The 23,696-nt window shown below is 39.2% G+C and overlaps 1 protein-coding gene across 1 annotated transcript in view; it reads left to right on the top strand.

Moving 5' to 3' along the window:
• The first annotated feature begins 1,816 nt into the window (after positions 1-1,816).
• Positions 1,817-23,696, top strand: part of TBC1D4 (TBC1 domain family member 4) — a 73,772-nt gene continuing 51,892 nt past the window's right edge. Inside the window, exons 1-7 of the mRNA XM_008686650.2 lie at positions 1,817-2,696; positions 4,085-4,174; positions 8,290-8,394; positions 13,877-14,009; positions 17,468-17,559; positions 17,840-17,950; positions 22,473-22,592. Of these exons, the coding sequence (XP_008684872.2) occupies positions 2,154-2,696; positions 4,085-4,174; positions 8,290-8,394; positions 13,877-14,009; positions 17,468-17,559; positions 17,840-17,950; positions 22,473-22,592 (1,194 nt within the window). The 5' untranslated portion in view covers positions 1,817-2,153. The remainder of the gene's footprint in view (positions 2,697-4,084; positions 4,175-8,289; positions 8,395-13,876; positions 14,010-17,467; positions 17,560-17,839; positions 17,951-22,472; positions 22,593-23,696) is intronic.

Raw genomic sequence — 23,696 nt, 5'->3', positions numbered from 1 at the left:
AAGATGAAAATCTTGGTTGACCAGAGGTTGTATGGAGGACATGTAGCCACAGTGCATATTTAATATACACATGTCATATGCAGATGGCGTGGGCCCGTAGGGCATTGTAAGGATCTTGTCTTTTATTCTTAATGAAATGGGCACCTTGGAGGATTTACAGGTGAGTAACATGCCATTTGTTTAAGAAGGATTCTACTTCAGTTTAAAAAGGCTCCTTCTGGCTCTTGAGAGTAGTTTGAAGGGGGCAAGGGACACCAGTTAAAAGATTAGTGCAGTAAACCAAATGAGAGATGATGATTTGTATTCTGTTGTATGAATGTACCACATTTTATCTGTTTGCTTTTTCCCCCCTTCAGTTTTATTGAGATATAATTGACATACAAGGTTGTATTAGGTCAAGGTGTACAATAAAATGATTTGATACATGTATATATTGGGAAACGATTGACAAAATCAGTTTAACATCACTCACCTCACATAGTTACAGGTTTTCTTCTTGTGTTGAGAGCTTTTAAGATCTACTTGCTTCGCAACTTTCACCCAAATATATAATGTAGTTTTATAGTCATCATGCTGTATATGACATCCCCAGAACTCATCCCCAGAACTTGTAACTTTGGATCATTCCCGACACTCTCTTCACCTCCTTTGCCCCTGGCAACCACCAGTCTGTTTTCTCTATGAGTTCAGTTTTTAAAAATTCCATGTGTAATTGAGATCATGCAGTATTTGTCTTTCTCTGTCTGACTTATTTCAGTTAGCATGATGCTCTTGAGGTCCAGTCATGTTGTTGCAAATGGCAGGTTTCCTTTTTTATGGCTAAATAATATTCCACTGCACACATATTTATATCTGTGTATTACTTTTTTTTTTTTTTAATCTATTCATTGTGGAGGGACACTGAGGTTGTTTCCATTTCTTGGCTATTGTTACAATGTTGCAGTGAATGGGGGGGTATAGATATATTTTTTCAGAGAGTAATTTTCTTTCTTTTGGATATATACCTGGGAGTGGAATTGCTGGATCATATGATAGTTCTATTTTTAATATCTTGAAGAAACTCCATCCTGTTTCCCATACTAACTGCAACAGTTTACATTCCCACTGACACATGTGGGGATTCCCTTTTCTCCACATCTTTGCCAGTACTTACCTCTGGTCTTTTTGATGATAACCAATTGGTAAGATGATACATCTCATTGTGGTTTTGATTGCATTTCCCTGATGGTTAGTGAGTGTTCACGTGTTGATGAACATTTGGGTTGGTTGTTTTGGGTATTGTGACTAAGGCTTCTGTGAATATTTGTGGACCAGGTTTTGTGTGGACATGTGTTTTCAGGGCTGTTAGCAAATTTCTAGGGGTGGAATTACTGGGTCATGAGATAGGTCTGTGCTTACCCCCTGAGAAACTCCCAAAAGATTTTCTAAAGTGGTTTTGCCATTTCACATCTCTGCATACAATGTAGAGAGTTCCGGTTGCTCCACACTCCAGCGGGACTTTGTCTTTTTGGTGTTAGCCATTCTAATAGGTGTGTAATGGTATCTTATTATGGTTTTAATTTGCATTTTTTTCTGAAGGCTAATGCAGATGTGGAGTGTCTGGATCTCAATCTCTTTATCCAGAAAATTTATTTTATGCTCATTGTTGAAACTTTGGTTCCTTTCAGCTGACACTTACAATAACTTTTATTTATTGTTTGCATTTATTTATTTTTTCAGTTCTGGTTGATATGCGTTAATGTATACTTTTTTTAATCTTAATTTTTTTTAAGACCTCTGACCCCATATAATAACTTTTCAAAGTACTGAAAGGATATATTATGATTTATTAAAGGTTGGCAGTGGCCTATTTAGTCTTCCAGTTTTGTTTTTGGGAGACTAATGCACTTAAAATGGGAGAGTATAATACTGATATCAAAGTTCTATCTTCCCTTTAAATCATTTATGTCCGACAGTGTAATTTAAGTTTATGCTTTATCCTATACGGGGTCCTTCTATATGTTATCATTTAGGATGAGAATGTATTCCGTGTGATAAGAACATGTCTAAGTAAACCTGAGTTATCTCTAAGTATTCAATTGAAATGCGGATTTTCACTTCTTTCGCAGGTTCCTGATGTGATCAGCAGCATAAGGCAGTTGTCTAAGGCTGCCATGAAAGAGGATGCCAAAGCCAGCAAAGACAACGAGGATGCCTTTTACAACTCTCAGAAGTTCGAAGTCCTGTACTGCGGGAAGGTGACGGTGACCCACAAGAAGGCCCCGTCGAGCCTCATCGACGACTGCATCGAGAAGTTCAGCCTGCACGAGCAGCAGCGCCTGAAGATCCAGGGCGAGCAGCGCGGCGCGGACGCGGGCGACGACCCGGTGGTGTTCGAGGCCGCGGCGCCCGGCCCAGCCACCGACATCCTGTCCGAGGAAGGGGATGGCGTCCCCGACGCCCAGCCTGCCTTACCGCCCGCGGCCAGCCAGCCGGGGCTGCCCAGCTCTCGAGCTGGCTTCCCGGAGCGGATTTTGGAAGATTCTGGCTTTGATGAACAGCAGGAGTTCCGGTCTCGGTGCAGCAGCGTCACCGGAGTCATGCAAAGGAAAGTTCACGAGAACAGCCAAAAACCACTGCCGCGAAGGAGGCACGCCAGCGCGCCGAGTCACGTACAGCCCTCGGACTCAGAGAAGAACCGGACGATGCTGTTCCAGGTGCGGCCAGGCGGGGTGCTGGCGGGGGGAGGGGGGTGAAGCACGCAGGGCTCGCTAGCCCGCTGCAGCCAGCGCAGGCCCCTCCCCGTTTGGCGCCCTGCGCTGGTCCAGCTTTTATTCCTTCGGCTGGCAAGCAGGGAAGGCATGTGGAGAGAAGAGCAAAGAAAGCAGACAAGTAGAGAAGGGCTCAGAGGCAGACATGGAATGTGGATTTTAGGAAGTGAGGGAACAGGGTGAGGAGAGATGGAGAAAGAAGCGATTAAACACGTTACCCTTCATATCACCAGCATTTGCCTTAGGGTGATTCTTAAATAGATGTTGTGTCTTACAGAGGATTTAAAGATGTGAATAATCTGGGAAAGTGTAATAGGCATGGAGGAGAAAGAGAAAAGTTTTCTTTGGAGAAGGAAAAGTCTAGAGACTCCTAGGTGTATTTTCAGACGATGTGACACAAAAAAAGAAAGTTAAAGAAACACCATGGACGGGACAACTAACTGGATCCATTGCTAAAATAATGTGGTGCAAGCTATGTTATAGGTGTGAAAGATACATCTTCATTAAAAAGTAGTTTTTGAATTTATACGGGATACAGTAAATGTCAAGTTCCACCTAAAAGAACTTAAGTCAAAACAATGCCCTGGAGAGGTTCTTTAAGTCCTCAGCTTGTAAGATCTGAGTTTTCTTGGAAAAAAAAAAAAAAAAAAGAGTGACTGTCCTTTTATCCTGTGGTAGTGAACCCTTGGGTAGGAAATTCCACTGTGTACCTTGATAAACAGACCCAGTGTGTAATACTTGCTTATCAGAAGCCTGTGGGTTCTTTTGTTTTGTCCCGTTTTGTTTTTGATAACTCTAGGCATGTAATGAAAGAATCCAAAGTCTTTTCTTGGGTGATACGTTGACTGAGCTTCCTCTCTTTTGGGAGCTCTCAGATGTATTCATTTTCTCAGCTAGCCACGGTAATTGATGTTAATTTCCCTGGTTGTGGATTTTCAAAAAGTTTAATCTGCTCTACTGCAAATGTTATCGTTTTGTTGACCATTTTGGGAGGAATTATGATTATAAATTATGGTTACATGATTGGTGTTTTTAGAAATCATGAAGTGAAGAAAGATTGCAAGTTTTTAAAAGGATGATCATTTTTAAAGAACAGAATGGTTTCTTGTAAACTAAGACCAACTTAATTTTCATGAGTTTTAGACAAAAGGAGGAAATGTGTTTAGGCAGCTGATATTTGGAGTTGAAATACTGGTTGGATTGGATTTTGAAGCACATTGGATGTTGAAGATATGTATAGCAATTGAATCTATATTACTAGTTGGATATTAATTGTAAAGTAAGATGTTAGGTCCTTGCGAGTTGAAATTAACTGGAATGTTTTTATTTTTAAGGTTGGGCGATTTGAGATTAACCTTATCAGTCCAGACACTAAATCAGTTGTGCTTGAAAAGAATTTTAAAGATATCTCTTCTTGTTCTCAGGTACGTATTAAAGTACGTCATAGGTTTGATGAAACCAACTTAATCTTATTTTTAACTTAACCACAAAACAACTAGAAGTAAACTCCTTTAAATTTTACGATTTTTTTTCATTTTAATTTTTTGGGTGGATTTGTCTTAAATGAAGTGCTTCTGTGTTTATGTCTCTACTAGTAACAAAATCCTGTCTAAGTCCCTCAGTATCATAATAGTTGGTCCTCATTTTTATCACCCTTTCTCCTCATAACGTCACTTCATCAAATTCTGTCCTCTGGTGGAATTTTTGTGGTGGTGAGTTCTTTTGAAAATATCTTCACAGTTAGTGTTCCTCAGTCTTGGGCAGTGGGACTTGTGGGTATGACTGAGTCGAGTTTGCTCTTTATGCCGTAGTAGGTAGTAAAAGGAGAACTAGCACTTTCCACTTCTTTTAATGTAAATGCTAAAGTTTGAAAAGAAAGTGTTGGTATATTTTTGCTCTTTTGTTTATTTTTAATTCACAAACTGTATATTTGAACACTTTGAAGTTACTGATACAGCTAGACGTGTACAACCAGGTCATAGTAGGCATAAACCAGTGTCCTAAGGACCACAGGAATAATTTAGAATATCAATCCCACAGGGAGAGCCACCTAAATGTATTGTAAACATAGAAAGAATTTTTAAAGATGTTGGACTAGAGAGAGTATCTAAATCTCAATATGGGAAGGTTAAGAGTGCAAGGATCCCTCTGTGGAAGTCTCTGGAATAGAGAGGATTAACTTCTTTCCTAGCAGGGTGGCTTAGAGGCACCTTTAGGGACCCAGATCTGGCTAAGGTCCTCTTCTGTATTTTAATGTTGAAAAACCAAGACTACCTATTTATTTTTAAATTCCAGAGTTAGTGTGGCCCTAGGTATAGTATTCAGACACTCTGCCCTTTCAAAAATGATGAGCTTTTGTACCTCTTGTTAATTATTCCCCTCAGCTTCAGCTAATGCCTTTTCACTTCTAATATTTTAATATTTGTTCTATTAATGGTGACATAAAATTATGTCACGAAGATTAAAACGTTCTACTCTAATAACTGAGAGAGAGGCAGCATCTGATTATAGGAATGATAAATGGCACTTTTCTAAATTCCTATTTAAAGGACCAAAAACTGGGTAGAAAGATTGTATTCACTTGAACCGAAAAAGTAGTTGTTAAGTGTTCTTGTAATTACCTGTTTACTGGGGAGAGTCCCTGCAAGATCATAAACTTTGTGAGGTGTCTCATTCTATTTTGTGGTGGCTCATTCTGTAGGGCATCAGAATAAGAATGTTAAGATAGAGCTTAATACTTAGGTGTTCAGTAAATGTTGAATGAACATTTCTGTGTGTGGAACCTTGTGCCAAGTACAGAGGAGAAAGTGATATGCAAACCAGCGTAGTTCCTGCCCCCGGAACACAGAGAGTCATCCAAAGAAGTGGTACCTCTCACCCACACATTTCTCAAACCTCCCAGTAAGGAACCAGCAATGCTCATTGAACATCCAAAGGAAAAAAAAATAGAGAGGGGTAAAAAAAAAAAAAGAAAAAAAGAACCACCCAAACCAAATATATGAAACTGGCAATTCAAACATGATTTTGGTTTTTTCCCTCTTTTTTTTTTTAAAGCGAGTATGTGGAGGAAGGGGAACCCTTTTGCACTGTTGGTGGGAATGCAAACTGGTGCAGCCACTCTGGAAAACGGTGTGAAAGTTCCCCAGAGAGTTAAAAATAGAGCTACCCAATGACCCAGCAACTTACCCAAAGGATACAAAAATACTAATTTGAAGGGGCACATGTACCCCAATGTTTATAGCAGCATTATCAACAATAGCCAAACTGTGGAAAGGACCCAAATGTCCATCAGCTAATGAATGGATGAAGAAGGTGTGATTCTCACACACACACACACACACACACACACACACACACACACAGGAATATTACTCAGCAATCAAGAAGAATGAAATCTTGCCATTTGCCATGACGTGGATAGAGCTAGAGTATATTATGCTAAGTGAAATAAGTCAATCAGAAAAAGACAAAAACCATATGATTTTACTCATATGTGGAATTTAAGAAACAAAACAGATGAACATCGGGGAAGGGGGGATAAAAAGAGACAGGGAAGCAAACCGTAAGAGACCCTTTTCTTTCTTTCTTTCTTTTTTTTTTTTTTTTAAAGATTTTATTGATTTATTTGAGAGAGAGAGAGAGAGAGAGAGAAAACACCAGATGGGGGAGGGGCAGAGAGAGAAGGAGAAGCAGACTCCCCACTGAGCATGAGACCAATACGGGGCTTGATCCCAGGACTCTGGGATCATGACCCGAGCCGAAGGCAGATGCTTAACTGATGGAGCCATCCAGGCATCCCCCATAAAAGACTCTTAATGATAGAGAACAAACTGAGTGTTGCTGGAGGGTGAATGGGTTGGGGGATGGGCTAAATTGGTGAGGGCTATTAAGGAGAGCACTTGTTGTGATGAGAACTGGGTGTTGTATGTAAGTGATGAATCATTGAATTCTATACCTGAAATCAATTTTACCGTATATGTTAACTAACTAGAATTAACATAAAAACTTGAAATAAACAAGTTTTGTATCCTAACCTTCTGGTTCAGAAAAAGAATTAAACATTTGTGGAAAGGCCTTTGATCAGAATAATTGTCAAGTTAATCTCTGCTCCCCCCTGCCCTACTCTTATTACTTCTTTCCACAGAATTGAACTGATACCATGTGGCCACATTCAGCAACAGGCCTGCTTTTTTTTAACACATGCATACCTACAAACATTTCTTTATGCAAAATCTATAGGACTGTGTCCCTGGCAAGCATGAGGAATAAGGGAATGGTTTTCTTTCCCGGAAACATTGCCACTGCTTGAGAACTCCCTGAACTAATGAGGTCCTATGAATTTTTCCCATTTAGTACTCAGCTAATAAAAGATATTTTGTTATCACTAAGGACTTGTACCAGATGGAATTTACTTTCAATTCGTGAATGGTAGTAACCTCACCCCTCCTTACTGACTTTTTACTTTTGGTCTGAATTGATTTCCTTTATTCACATCCATTGGATCGACTGAGCATATTACAAGAATAATGGTTACCATTTATCGAAGTTATGTGCCAGTAACTATAATAGATAATTCTCAGTTGTAAATCTCAAAAATTGCTGAGATCTGTTATCTAATGATATCTATTACTGTTATCTAATGAGAAATGGAGCCTCAGAGATCATTACTAGAAACCCAGCACAGTGTCTCATGCCTTGTAGAGGGTTTGAACTAAGAATGAAGCACAAATCTGTCTGACTCCAAAGCCTGTTTTCTTGTCACCAGGATTTAAGTGATTTCAGGACTACTTTAAATTTTTTGTCTACCTGGCTTTTTCGAGTACTGTGCTTGCTATTAAAATAACAAGGTGCTGTCTACTAATTGGTATGTATGTATTCAGCCTGGCTGAAGTTCACAGATGATGCAGAATTTTTTATTACGTATAGCTGAGGTTATTTAGCCTGCAATCAGAAAGTACAGTGATTTGTACATTTGGATAATTGACATCTGCAGTAATTTCTTTAATGTATTAGTTTTCTAACAGTTGTGGCTCCTTAAATATCTATATATGGACAGATACTCTAGTATGTTGAATGCACGCTTTAGGGGATTCATGCCATTTAATTAGAGCATTATTAGTTATAGTTTTTCTGATTCTTACTTAGCTTCATATGGACAAGAACAGGGTTTATGATAAACCATTAGACTGCTCGTTCCAAGACCAATAAATTGAAAACTCTATTACTTGCAAACACTACGTGGCAATTTTATTACAAGAGACAATGAATCATGCCATCGTATTTTTCTTCCCATGGCCCAGAGTCCCGGTGTGCAGGAGTGTTTGTCTGAAACAAAACAATCTAAGTTGCTGTTTCCCTTTATTTTATGTGTCAGAAGACCACGGCATAAGTTTGCTTTGACATTATGTCCCCTATCATGATAGCAGGCCGAGAAAGAGAAATTCATGGAAGCGTGAAAGCATAGGACTGATGCCGATTTCCATAGCATTGAGTAAAAGGACATATTGCAGTAAACACTGTACTTCTTTCCCCCTCGCAGGGTATAAAACATGTTGATCATTTTGGCTTCATCTGTCGGGAGTCAGCAGAGCCCGGGCTGAGCCAGTATATCTGTTATGTGTTCCAGTGCGCCAGCGAATCTCTGGTAAGTGGTGTGATTGTTGCCTGTGCGCTCCTGGTCTCTAAGGAGCCCGAGCCTCACAGAACTGCTACCAGTGGAAAAAGAAAAGGGCATCTAGAAACAGGTTTCTGCTCTTTAAAGCAGCAGTAGGAAAACAAAAACAAATTGTCATGGTAATTTTTAAGCCTAGATACTTTCTTGAGTTTAAGGAATCCAGTCATGTTATCAGGGCTTTTTTTAAAAGGTAGGAAAAGACTAATAATAGGAGAAGAGCTGTTATTTTTTTCCATTGCTTATGTAAGTTGAGAAGGAAGACCACTGATCTCTTACTCTCTGAATTATTATAACATCTCAGAGGAGGTAATGCTGTCATCAGCAGAGCAGAGAAGGATTTTGTTTTCTTTATTTCATTAGTCACTGTTCTCATTTTTAAAAAACTTTATTTTTTAATGGTCTCAGTTTAGCCTTCATGTTATTTTTTTGGAATTTGAAAGTCCATTCTTTCCAGCACCCTCCCCTCACTCCCTCCACCTGCCCCTTTATGGCAGCCGTTGGAGTTGAAGAAACATTTAAGGCAAACGTAGAAATACATGTGAGTGACTAAACATATTTCCATATTTTTCCCTAAAATTTTTGACTTCTTCCACTTGTATTATCTCTCCTAACCATCTTAACACAAACCCTTAGCTCTATCACCATACTTTGAAGAAAAATATTTCCTTAGACATATAATCCTCCTGCAAGCATTTCTCCTGGGGAAACAGACACCATTTAGACATAGACAACAAGGCAGGCAGCATTCTTCTCATTTCTTTGGTGCATGTTGCCATCATTTCTGCTCAACTCTGGCCTTCCATATTCCCCATGTGGAAGGAATACGGAAGCGTAGGAATAATGAAGAAATGGGATTGAATTGGTACCAAGGCACTTTCTGACTGGGGCCCTCTGGGTCTCAGCCTGTTTTCTCTGGGGAATATAGCGCTCCCATCACTAACAGCTTCTTACTCAAGAGAGTTCCATTTGTCTTTCAGGCTTACACCAGATAATTAGCCATACGTAGGAAAAATCCACATGTTGAGATTCAGATGACCATGATATAATAGTTTCAGTTCAGGACTCGAGATAGAAATTTGAGAGTTGCCATTATCTAAATGATAGCTGGAGGCATGAGAGAAGATGAGTGCCAGCAGGGAGAGAGAGAAAGCCCAAGAGAAGCAGTGACCGAGCGCTGGAAAGTGCCAACCAAGTAAGATGTAGGTAGAAAATAGCATCAGGAGAATCCACTGTCCCTCTTCCCGCTTACCCCTCACTCCCTCCCTCCTTCATCCCTCTTCCTAGCTAAGGCTGATTCTTCCACATTCTGGATCCCTTTCCAAAACCTGTCCTATATTCCATGTTTTATTTTGGCATCTCCATTTACCCAGCTTCCCGTTTTAGAAATCATAACACATTCTCCTTCACCTACTATATTCACTTGTTCACCAAATCCTGTTAATGCAAAGATAGAAAGGTTTCTTCTCCAATTCTCCTCCTTTCCCTCTATTCTGGGTATTCATCTTCCCTGCTTAGACTATCACACTAATGGCCTAACTAGTCTCACTGCTACTAGCTTAATCTGTCATCTATCCACTTTCCACATCGTGCTATAGCTTTATTTCTCACAAAATTTCCAGGGACCAGTTTATGCCTCCTTGTTAAGAGACAAAGTCTAGATTGCGTGGCATGGCAGAAAGACCTTCCTCCTTCTCTGGTCCACACTGGGATGCCTCTTCTTTTCATGGCTGTGTCCTCACACGGGCTCTCCCATCTATCTCTTCAGCTGGTCTCTGGGCCAGACAGCAGTGGCTGGTGTGATGATTGGTGTGGTGCAGCTTTCCTTTGATTTGCTACTGAAGCAACAAATGGTTCATGCGCGGGACATGTGAGATTGAGGATTTAAGTGAGTGGCTGGGGCTGAAGTTCTGAGATCACTGTTGGTTGCACAGAACGAGGAGTCTGCTGTGTCAGAGGAGGCCAGAGCCAGGGCTCCTACAGTGAGATTGTCAGGCAGAGAAGGTGGCCATGTGGGTTTCAAGGTCTGCCCTGCTGCTAAACAACGAGATTATGCTGTATTTTCATTATGTATTTTTCACATTCTCTTTTCTACTGCTTCATGGGATGTGAGGCAGGCCTGGCCATGCTTTACTGTGACTTGAATCCCCTTCTTCTTTTCTACTTGCATTTGTACACATCCTAGTGAAGTCTTTTTGGATGGCTTTTTTTTTTTTCTAGGAATCGACTTTTTAGTTGCTTTGTTGTCAGTGCTCTTGTTACATATGGTTCACAGGTCTCTTAACAGTTCCTATTAATCCCCACTCTTATTTGTTTACATAACTTTCTAGTTCACTAGACTGTGACTCCCACAAGTTCAGGACCATTCTTATTCTTGTCGTACCCTCCAGTGTTTCTAGAGTAACAGGTGCTTGTTAAGTGTGTTTCGAATGAGTGAGTGTGTTACCCCTACTTCAGGCAATCATTGTCTAGGTGCCGATTAATCTCATTACTGTAGAGCCTGCATTGAGAGGAAGGGTACATAAAGCCTTCTTATTCTCAATCTTATCTGTAGGTTTTATTTTGTTTGTAATTTTCAGGGTCTTTTGATTTGCTTTGTTTTTTTCCTCCCTTATACATGTAGAATGAGATTTTGAAACAGGAAGTCAGAGTAGAAGGTGTGGGACTGTGCGGTATTTTCCACCTTGAGAAGCTCTGTGACTAAGGCAACAGCCCAGCGTGGCTGAGAATGTCTTCCTTTTACATGGAAGCTGTAGCAGAATCGCCATTTTGGCACTGTTATTTAAGAAGAGCAGGCCTTTGCTAGAATCTTTTAAAACTTGTTAATCCTAGTTTTATCAGTAAGCATCTTAACTGAATAGTGGGGCATCAGAAGTGCAAGCTAGAAGAAAAATTAAATGAGATTTCCTGTATAAAAGAGTATGGTTCAAGCCGCTGACATATAGAACAAAACAAAACAGTTAATTAAATATTACAGGTCTAAGCAGTGTTATGAGTGATGTGGCTTGGCAGTTGTGTAAGACAAAGTATTGCAAAACCACACATGCTGACTTATCTTCGCTGAGCAAAAAGAATACTCACTAGCATTTTCTTTTCCGTCTTTGTAACAATTGCTGTGAATTGATTAACAGTATAGTGTTTTCATGGGTCCTGGAGAGTTACACTCCAAATTTAAATGCTCAGTATGCCTTCCTTCCTTCCTTCCTTTGTAAAATATCTGTAGGCAGTTGGCTTCATCTGGTTTAACCAACACTTGAGATTTGTGGAAATTTTTTTGCATTCTCCAAAATTGGTTTAAAACGTATGGGGAAAAAAATGGAAGTTGCTCCAAATAGACAAAGAAAAAGTAAAACCCCACAGATGCAGACTACAGTGTCCAGGACAAGTATGAAAAAAGAACAAAGAAGATGACTTAGGCTCCCAAGATGCAGGATTTGTATAGGGTTTAATAGTTGATATTTTTCCAGAGAATTAAACTAGGTAATCCTGTGATTCTTAGGCTTATTCTTAAATGCCATAGAATACCTAAATTTGGTGCATAAATGTTTATGAGCATTATCTTCATTATGGATTTTTACCTTAATATCAGAAATTGGCTTTCTTTGTCCCATCTCATACTTTTCACTGGAAATTTAATTTTGGCTGTTAGTAATGCTAAGAATACTCTCCTTCTGTTTGCATAGGATTGATTTATCTTTGTGCATTCCTTTACTTTTAGTCTTTCAACATGACCTATGATTTGTTGTTGTTGTATCTAGAATAAAGCACTGCACTAATTTGAACTTTTAGTTGCTCTGATCCCATGATAGAATTTATAGGCCATCTTAAAAAAGTGATGAATCTAAAAAAGCAAAACATTTAAAAACATTTAAAATTCTAGAAATCAAATATTTTAGTAATATTCGTGGCTGGAAGAAATTGGTAGCCACATATTAGACACCATTGAAATGGCCTCTTGTTTCATCTAGAAATAGAGAAGAAAACATGAAAGTTCAGTATTTTCATTGGAAGTCTTTTACAAGTTAGTATTACTAAATAACAAATAATAAATCCATTTGACAGCCAACCAGATAATTCATCCTTTCAGTGCCTTTAACAAATGAGAAACAAGAAAATAGAAACAAACATGCACATAAGCAATTGAAATTGGTTTTGAATACATACCTAACAAGGCAAATGAAATAAAACTGCAAAGGCATTAAGCATATAGTGCTTTTATTTTCAAGAACAAGAAATCTTTATTTTTTAATTATAGTATAAAAGAACAGCCTTTATGAATAACCCATTTTTATTTATGGAACAATGTGAACTTATTCATAAGCCTTTTAAAAACTTGGTAACATAGTAAAACATAACTGAATAATGACTGGCTGCTTAGTGTTTGATCTCTCCTTTTAGTAGTGATATTAGAAGAATTAAGTTTCTTTTTCATTTCAGGTTCTTCATATACTCACATGCAGAAGTCGATTAAATCCTTTAAATAATAGCTTATTCTTAAACCTGGCTGAAGGGGGAGGGGAAAGAGAGACTTTAAAAAAGTGGTTTTCAATTTCAAAGCTAGCTTGGGGGAGGCCCTTGGTACTCCACAGCTGCCCATGGAAGTTTGAGACTTTGATCTCAGTTCTACAGCATGGGAAAACCACAAGTTACATTGATGATTGTGTCGCAGAGACATGGCCTGAAGTCGGGTTAGCAGTGCATGAGGGGGAGCTGATAGTTGACCCCACAGAAGCAAGCAGGAAACTAGAATGCTAGATTCACACTTCTTGATTGAGTCATTGGGAGGGCTCGCGAGAAATCAGCTGGTAGTTTTCAAACTGGCTGAGCTAGTGGTGAGACCCAGCTGTTGCACAGTACGGTGTCAGAACTTCTTAGTATCGCATATCAGAAGTGAAATGATAACAAATTAGCAGACATAGAGGTAAGACCAGCAACCTTCACAGACTTCCCTCACATTCATTAAATTGAACTCATTCCCCCTCTGCCAGAAGTTTGCTTAAACCTGTGTTTTGTTTTTACACTAAAAGCGATCCAGAAGGATAAAGTGAATAGGATACCTATTACCAAAAGTGAACATTAAGCCTATTTCGTTGCTCCCTATATATTGCAGAAAGAACTTCTAAAGAAATCTGATACACTACTTAATGACACAAAGATCTGATTGACTGTCGGTTAAACTGTCAGTGATGCTGTCCGACTCAGTGGGATCTAAAAAGAGCCTCCAAGTAATCAGTGTTATACACATGAAAATGGTCTTACTCTATCCAGCTTTCAGTGATAGTATAATTGAAGGTCTAACTTTATACTTGGTATTTTCTCTCTACTAGCTTTGTAGTTGTCCAATTCCATTATTTATTATTTAGTTAGCATCAACAAAGTCCCATATTGTTGGGCTTTTAATGTGTTACTGTGAAGGCACGTGTTTTAGAGACCTGAGTTATGTTTCTTCTTGTAGGTCGATGAGGTAATGCTGACTCTGAAACAGGCCTTCAGCACCGCGGCCGCCCTGCAGAGTGCCAAGACCCAGATTAAGCTGTGCGAGGCCTGCCCTATGCACTCTTTGCATAAGCTCTGTGAAAGGATTGAAGGTACAGTAGAACTTGGCGGGAGCGAAAGAAAAGTTTGCTTTGGCATCTGAGAAGTGAGAAAGTCGTTACTGTGGGCGGATGGGTCTTTGTTTCCAGGTGAAACCAGGGCCCAGAGAATCATTTCTCACGTCCGGTCAAATTTGTGTACTCAGTCTCTCGGAGGTGCTTGCCTTTTCCCCTCCTCTTTCTTTCTCTTTTTCATTTTTCTTTCTTTCTTTTTTTTTTTTTTTTTCTGAAGGCAGACTCAAAAAAAAGAGTTGTATTTCCCACAGTTCTTAAGATTGCTATGGACTTAGTCGGAACTGACCAAATACTTGTCGAATGGGTGAAGAGAGGCAAAAACATCCCAGAATGTCAACTATTTTTATTTAAGTCTGTTTTTATTCCCTCTCACTTGATGTGTTCCTTTTCCCTAACAATGTAGAACTGGAATGGACCTTGTGTGGCTTTTGAGGGACATTTGAAAATGACAGAGATAGTGGGTGTGATATCGTAAAGCAGGTTTTTAAAAAAAGTGTTCTGAGGAGCAGAAATGAGGAAGAGGTGACTCTTGACTCACATCCCCTCTCTCCTTGTTATCTCTCATTAACAAAAGAGGTTGGAAACGACTTCACAGAAGAAATGCAATTTGGTAAACATGTGTTAAGCATCTGCTGTGTGCCAGGCATTGTGGCAATAGGCAATACAGAAATGACTGAGATGCAGGCTGTGCCTTCAGAAGCTTCCAGAGTGGAAGACAGGCATATGAGCCCGTTAATGCAAGTCAGGATGATGGGGGTTATGAGAGATGGGGAGAGTGCAAGTGCCAGAACACGGCAGAGAATGGTCTCGTCATTGTAAATGCAAATTGTGAATTCTGTTCAGTAAACAGCAGAATCGTAGGCATAGGGCGGAATTGATGATGAACAGCAGTGTTTATCGACTATCCATTCAGCTGTGTGACCCAGGACTATTTAAATGTAATGTTCAGATTTTAAAATTTATAATTTTTACAATGCACATAATTTTTGCATTTGTACACTTGTGAAAATGGAAGATTCTTTGGTGTACAGTAAAGAGAGCATCATAAATCTGTGGAAGAGAGGCTGAATTGCTTAGGAAATAGTGTTAGATCAATTTGGTATCCAAAGAGAGAAAGATTCCTCCCACTTATCCTACTCAAAATACACTCTAGGTGGATCAAACCCCTCACTGTAAATAAGATATTAAAATCATTAAAAGAAAATAAGAATATTCTGGTATCCTTAAACAAGGAAACCTTTATGAAGATACAAAAATGCAAAAACTGTTAAAAGAAGTTATGGACAGATTTGACCTCATAAAAATTTACATTCTTTACATAACAAGTATTTCCTTGGAAGTTAAATGAGGAGATAGCAGATTGGTAATCAGAATTTATTAGAATTCTTAACAGTCTGAAAGAGAAAGATAAAACTACCAGTAGGAAATGACACAATCCATATTAAAAAACACTCATATGAAAAGAAAATTAAAAGGTCCAGTAATAAAAATGAGAAGATTTTCAACCTCCCTAGATGTCAGAGACATGAAAATGGAAACAATAAAATAGTCATCAGATTAACTGTTGGTGAAATTGTGGATATATTGATATATTTGTGTGAGGCTGAATGTAATGTAAATTGGGATAGCCATTTTGGGTGACGATGGATAGAAATTCATTAACCTAAAATTACCCACTAGTTCCCCGTCTTGATAAGAGAAGCTCTTATATAGGTTTAGAAAGTGACATTTTCAAGGTTGTATTGTTTTTAAATAAGGGAAAATTTGAAACAACCCAAATATGTATCAATAGCATAACTGAAGTATGTTCATACAATGGAACAATTAATAGGAATGAATTCCAGCTGTATATTGACTTGGATACATCTTAAAATTATATAATTGAGTGAAATGGTCATTTGTTGGTAACACATACGCTTTGTTCTGTCTGGAAAAATACATACTATAATACCCTGTGTTTCTTTTTTTAAAGGACTTTTAATATGGTCTACTTTTAGATTTACAGGAAAGTCGCAGAGTTTCCAAATGTTTGTTCCCCATTCTCCCCAGTTGTTAACATCTTATATAGTCCAGTGCAATGTTCGGAATAGGAAATTAATACTGGTACAATATTATTATCCCAGCTAAACATTTCATTTGATCTTCACCAGTTGTTTTATTGATGTCCTTTTTTGTTCCAGGATCCCCGTCGGGATTCTAGCTTTGTGTGGTTGTTGCCTTACCCTGGTCTCCTGCTGTCTGCAGCTCCTCCTCAGTCTTTCTTTGTCTTCCATGACCTTGACATCCCCCATGGGCATTACTCTGTTACTTTGCTGGACGTCCCTCAGTGCAGCCCGTCTGACGTCTTGTTACGTTTGGACTGAGGGCAGTGCTTCCAAGAAGAGCATGATAGAAATGGCACAGCTGCCATCCTGTCTCGGGGCTCATGACGTTGCATCCTGTCATGGGGCTCATGACGTTGAGTGCATCCTGTCACTGGGCTCATGACGTTGAGTTTATCACTGGTCATGTTGGCCTTATCACCTGGTCAAGGTGCTCTCAGCAATTTTCTGCTATAAAATTACTACTCTTCCCCCTGGAGCCAACAAATATTTTAGATACTTTGAGTCTACACAAATCTCTTGTCTCTTATGCCTTTGCTCACTGATTCTACTATCTATCAAAGGCAAATTTATCTCTGTCTGTAATGTTCAAATATTTTAAAAATGTAGGATTTATCTTACTTGGGTAATAATATATAAAGCAAATAAATGCACACAGTGTTATCTGACTCAGAGGAAAAGAACTCTTTTTAAAAAAATTTATAAAACCAAAAATGTTTTCATGGAAAATGTTTTTGCCCAAGGACTTGATATAAATTATGTGTAAGAGTGTGATAGATATAAAAATAACATGAAGTAAAGAGGTAACAATTTTGTGGTAGAATAATAACCCTAATTATGTCACTGAGTACTCTTGCTGTTCCTGAAATTTTGTTTCCATGGAACAAGACCTGCATGAGGAGGAGAGATTCCTGTTTATGCTGTAGCTCTGCCTTTTAATATTATTACTATTTAATTAGTATTATGTTATGGTTTAAGCTTAGAGATTTTGGCCAATGCTAGTATTCACCGATGAGTTTCTACGGCGTCTATGTCTGTTCATATACTAGATGGTACCTGGTTATGCTGTTGATTTGGTATCCTTTAGAAACTTCTTGTTAATAATTCTGACTTGAGGATAACTGACAGGGGGCCGTTGATTTTGGTAAGGGTTCCATCTAGCTTTCATCATTTTGTGGTAGTGTTCCAAGGTTTGTTACAGGCAGGGACACCTCTCCTTGAGAAGATTTAACTTCAGAGCCTGCTGGCAAAGGGACAAGCTGTAATGCATGATATATGCATTTTGATCTCTACAACTATGCTCTGTTTAATACTTATCCCCATCATTTTCCATAGGTCTCTACCCCCCGAGAGCCAAGCTGGTAATACAGAGGCATCTCTCATCACTGACAGATAACGAGCAAGCGGATATCTTTGAGCGAGTTCAGGTAACATGATTTATAGTTCTCACCAATAAGATCTAAGAAATGAGAATCAGATCCTGTTCTTATAAGTTCTTTTCACTCCTCTCTCTGAAGTTCAAGATATATATCCTATTGCACTATATAGGATAGTATCGAAAATACCACTGTTCCTCCTGCTTCTAAGAGCAGGGAAACACTTAGCTTTATTTATGTCTGTCTGCCAGACACATAAAACCAAGTGGGAATACAACAAAATGAGAGAAGCTGTGTTGCATAGTGTGCTCTTGATTTGTGTGTTGGACAGAAAATGAAGCCAGTCAGTGACCAGGAGGAGAATGAACTTGTGATTTTACATTTGAGGCAGCTGTGTGAAGCCAAGCAGAAGACACACATTCACATTGGAGAAGGCCCATCGGTGAGAAGATGCTTTTTTTTCCCTTGACCTACTTTTGTTTTGTTTATATATTTAGTCAAAACATCACAGAAGATGTGAAAGGAGTTTCTTTTCTTTGGGTTCCCAACTTTAGAGCTAAAGTTTTATCAATCAGACTTATTTTTCAGCATCTTAGTTTTGGAAGAAGTCTTAACATTGAGATAAAATAATGAGTTCTACAATGTGGAAAAAAAATGGGTTCTTGGTATAAAAACAGTAATAACACATGTTCATGATTTAGAATGAACATGCTTTTTTGGTTGTATTGATCCATTTTATTTCAAATCCATAGGAACATTTTATTTCATTACAAGTTTATACAACCTTGAAGGGTAAATAGCAGACACCCAAAGAAGCAGTAGTATTTTGTAAATGGCCATTTTATTTTATTTTTATTTTTTTGAAGATTTTATTTATTTATTCGTGAGAGAGAGAGAGAGAGAGAGGCAGAGGCAGAGGGAGAAGCAGGTTTCCCGCTGAGCAGGGAGCCCGATGCAGGTCTTGATCCCATGACCTGAGGTGAAGGCAGATGCTTAACCTACTGAGCCACCCAGGAGCCCAGAAATGGCCATTTTAGATGCAGACGAAGGTCTGATATTTTTGTGCATTGGCTGAGAATGTATCTTCAGCTGCGTGTAGATAAAGCAAGACATCAGCAACAGCCCTGTAAGGAGATGATGACATAGTTACTTCTCAGTAACAGGAATTTAGGTTAGTCTGTATTTTACTCTATTCAGAGGAAGTCACACATCACTTTATTAGTGATTCCTGAATTGTGTTCATTGAACCAGCTCTGCTAGAGAATCTTCTATGAGCCAAGCTGTGTGATAATGGTGAACCAAAAAGAGATGAATGAATCCTCCAGGGAAGAGCTCCAATATTGGAAAGGGGAATGCAAACAGATAAATGGACATGTAGAATAGAGGCAACAGTGCGGCTTCTTAAGAGAATGTGCAAATGTTCAGTGAGCTCAAAAGTAACTATGTCTTTTCTTTAGAGCCAGAGTACAGAGTAAGGATGGAGGGAAGAATTTAAGAATTCAAGAGGAAGAAATTTTTTGGGGGGAGGCAGGGGACCAAATTTTAGGGGAGATAGTTTGTTAATTGAAAAAGTCAAAATATTTTTTAAGAAAGGGACATTGAGCACAAAGTTATGCAGTAGCTGTGACCATGACATACTCTGTGCAGGCCTTCAGAGTACTTAATGGATTTTTAGGATGCACTTGGGGATGGGGTAATAATGGCTGGAAGGATAGGCAGTGGTGAGATGATGGAGAGCCTTAAGTGCTAAGCCTGACTTTGTCATTGAAGGTAAGAGCATGAGATCAGATTTGTAATTTAAAGAGATAATTCTGCTGTGCCTGGGTGGCTCAGTTGGTTAAGCATCTGCCTTCAGCTCAGGTCATGATCCCAGGGTCCTGGGATCTTGTCCCACACTGGGCTCCTGGCTCAGCAGGGAGCCTGCTGTTCCCTCTGCCTCTACCCCTGCTTGCGTTCTCTCTATCCCTCTCTCTGACAAATAAATAAGATCTTAAAAACAAAACAAAAAAAGAGATAATTCTGTTGTCATAGTGATGGCTGATTTGTGGGACAGATTGATGGGTGAGGGGGTTGACAGTGTTAGGACTGCAGTCACATTCCCAAATCAGGAGAGTTTTGTAATAGAATATGCGAAAAGTGATTCATGTAATTATTGCATAAACTTTTGTCAAGTTGCACACTGTGTACGAGGCAATAGTGTTGAATAATGACCCCTCTTTTCTGCCGTCTAACTGTTGAGGAGGCGAAACCAGCATGTAATCAAATAAAGTAAAATATGAAGATAATGGTGGAATTGATACAATGATATAAGTATGTACCAGACAGATATAACCCTGGTACCTAAATAGATTGAGTGATTCTGTCTTTAGAAGTTTATTTTGTCTTGGAGAGAAGCGAGCTAGAGCACTCCTGGAGCTGTGGGGAAGGGAATGAGGCAAGAGCTCTTTAGGAGGTATGATCATCAGGACTTTGTGACGAGGAACATGTGTCAAGGAAGGGAAAGGGGATTGCTAGGAGAGACTTAAGAGTTTCAGGTGTGGGGGAAGTGGATGAAATTGAGCTGGAAATATAGAAAGAAAACAAGAGTGGGACAAGGGATGGAAATAAGAAATAAGAGCTGTTTTAGAAGGGTGTTTGAGGGGCTCCTGGGTGGCTCAGTCAATTAAGCGTCTGACACTTGATTTCGGCTCGGGTCATGATCTCAAAGTTGTGAGATCGAGCCCCACGTCAGGCTGTGTGCTGGACATAGAGCTTGCTTAAGATTTTCTCTTTCGTTCTCCCTCTACCCCCCCCCCCATGTGTGTTCTCTCTCTCTCTCCCCCTAAAAAAAAGAAATGTGTTTGAGATTTAATTAGAAAAGTGGACTTGGTGCCCACAGAGGAATTTGAGCTGATGTTGTAAATATGCAAGACAATGAGGTTTGGCATAGATTTGAAGTCGAAGCGGGAGGTACTGAGGAACCTTGCATTTTAGGCAACGAGTGAATTAAAATGGCACCAGTGAAAAAGACTGAAAGAGGATGATAGGGTAGAAAAAGACTGGCAGAGATTTGCTATGGTAGGTGGCCAAGGTAGGAGAAAAGTTCAAGTTAGAACATCAAGCAAGTCCAGTGATATAGGATGGTCAAGAAACATAAAGACTAAAATCTGTTAATGGGTTTGCCGATTTCAGTCACTGGTGGAGATAGTGATATTGACTAGAGGCCCAAAGCAGTGTGTGAGCTGGGATGTGCATCTTCTTGGTGATGGAGGGCACTAAAGATCACGGAAGAGGAGACTTTAACAAATTGTTTTCCTACTTGTAGTTAAGTTCTCCCTCACTCTCTCTCTCTCTTTCCNTCCCTCTCCCCTTCCTTTCTTCCTTTCATTTATTCATCTGGTATGTACTGAGCAGCTACTATGTCAAGCACTGTGCTAAGTACCAGTACAACTTCCCTATTTTAGTCATGTTCTTTGCCTGAAAGCCTGAGAAGAATGTCTTCCCAGTCCTTTATCCACACCTGAGCCCAGTCCAGCTTCCATCCATAGTCATTATTTTCTTTCCTTTCTTGATGGGGGTCCTGTTTCTTTTTATCAGTAACTTAGATCTGTTAGCCAATTCTAATGTGGACCTTTTGTTGCCTTCTGTCTGGACTGTGCTGAATTCTCTAGTCTGGTCTTTCAGTCTCTGATTTCCCTGTCCTTCAGGTGATTTCTGGATGTTCCTTTCAGATAAATCTTCTCCCAAACATTACTTTTACAGTGACACCCCTCTGCTTATAAATTCTGATCAGTGATTCTGCCTATTCAAAGTTTCATCTCCAGGGGCGCCTGGGTGGCACAGCGGTTAAGCGTCTGCCTTCGGCTCAGGGCGTGATCCCTGCGTTATGGGATCGAGCCCCACATCAGGCTCCTCTGGTATGAGCCTGCTTCTTCCTCTCCCACTCCCCCTGCTTGTGTTCCCTCTCTCGCTGGCTGTCTCTATCTCTGTCGAATGAATAAATAAAATCTTTAAAAACAAAAACAAAACAAAACAAAAAAACAAAGTTTCATCTCCAGGCTCACTTTTCCAAGTTAACCTTCAACTACTTTCCTTCGTTTTGGCCAAACACCCACCCTGACTCCCTGTCCCATGAGCACTAGTCTTCATTCTGCTAACATCATCCCCCATGCTGGGAACTTCTCCATCCCCATTTTTTTTCTGCCTGTAGAACCTTGCCTGTTTTTTTATTCCTGACCACTGAGAACCACAACCAGTCTTTTTATTCCTGAGACCCACAACCAATTCATGCATCCAGATTTGATACATGTTGCTTTGTGTTACTGTATAATGTGAATATTCCCTTCTCAAACAAATAATAAAGTTTCTCTCTTGGAAATTTTCTAGCACTGCCAACCATGTGATATACATAGTGGCTCATTAGTGCAATAGAAAAAAATATAGAGAGAACCTAATATAGTGGACATATTGTAGATTCTCATACAGCTTAGTACTATTAATGAGTACTTGTTGATTTGAAAGATAAATGACTCACACCCAAATGAAAATGGGATTGTCACAGTAGCATTCACAGAATTCAGTTTTACCAGGAGATGCTTTGTTCTTTGAGACTTATTTTCTGTGTTTTCCTCGGTAATTTGGACATAAAATATGCAGCTTGGAGAGGGATGGTTATAGTTGCTAATCAAGGTAGCAGTAAAAATTGACATTTCGAGTTTAATTTTTGTTAAATGCAGCAGGATTATATTAGCAGAAAGAAAAGACATAAAAGAAAGATCTTCTGTGTTTTTTATTACTTATAATATTAAAGTAAATCCCTGCCCTTATAATCTGTATGCTCACAGTGTGGAACCTGAATTATTACTCCTTAATAGAGTTACAGAAGAATTCTTGTGCTTTTTAATGGCTTAGTTAAGCCCATATTTAAGGCCTCATTTAACCTTGAGTGTTTCCAAACTAAAATTTATCTGTTTTTCTTCCTATAGACTATTTCAAATAGTACAATCCCGGAAAATGCAACAAGCAGTGGAAGGTTCAAACTTGACATTCTGAAAAATAAAGCTAAGAGGTCTTTAACTAGCTCCCTGGAAAATATCTTCTCAAGGGTAAGATTAAACTGAGACTCTCTTAATTAGGTATTAATGTGTTTGCTAACTGCTTTATTTCACTCTCAACAGCCTCATGGAAAATTTCCTTAATAAAAAAAACCAAACAACAAACTACTAAGATAACTTTAATTTAATTAATGTATTTTAAGTAATCTCATGATTTATTCCAATGCCTCTAATATCTAAGTTTGAGCAAGAGATTTAGTAGTAGAGATATATGTATTAAAAAGGGGAAATAGAATATTGATGTCCAATATTATAAGAACTTATTATCATTTGCCACATAAAGTTATAAAGTAGCCTTCATTTTGCTATTATTAAGAGCTGACAGGAAATACTAAAATATTATAAATTAATAGGAATTTATGTATTCTATTTATTTTATTGTATGTTTTATTTTAAAATCAAAGTGATTTCTCTTCCCTTTCTTTTTCTCTTCCTGAATAATTCAGTCCTAAAGCTGTTAGATGAGCCCAAGCAAGGTAGATGTCTTAGAGCTGGAGGATGGGGGACCCACAGTGGCTCAGAGCAGGGAGACAGAGCCTAATGGGGTTCTGTGTGTGGGGTAGCCCAGTGCAGCCTGTGGAAACCAGAATGTGGCGAGGAGGATATCAACTTAGGAGGGCAACCTTGTTCAGGAAGTCAGAGCTTGAGCCAGCGAGGAGGCCAGTCGTGCAGAGGGATGGCCCACTGCAGGGTGTCAGAGCCAGCGTGAGTGGAGGGGAGAAGGCTTTCAAGGTGCCAGTTACAAGGAGTTAGAGTCCTTGAGCAGAGTGAGGATGGCATTGTGTGTGTGGGTGGCAGACCTGATGGAACCTGAGTAGGATGAAGAGCGTCTATGAGGTGACAGTTGTGGAGAAATTTACACACAGGGGACTGGTCAGATACGGAACAGTATTAAGGATTTGGGAAAAGGGAATTGCAAATATGAAGAGGGAAGAAATTAGAATAAATCCTGTGTTGTTGGATTCAACTCAGAGGTAACAGTATGTAATCCTGATTATCTATCTATGTGCTTTTGAATTTAATATAGTTAATATATTTTATTTAAAAATATATATTAACACGTGTGTGTGTGTGTGTGTGTGTGTGTGTGTGTGT

The sequence above is a fragment of the Ursus maritimus genome, unplaced genomic scaffold (assembly GCF_017311325.1).
Source record: "Ursus maritimus isolate PB19 unplaced genomic scaffold, ASM1731132v1 scaffold_10, whole genome shotgun sequence".
Taxonomy (NCBI): domain Eukaryota; kingdom Metazoa; phylum Chordata; class Mammalia; order Carnivora; family Ursidae; genus Ursus; species Ursus maritimus.
This window is presented reverse-complemented; position numbering and strand designations above follow the sequence as displayed.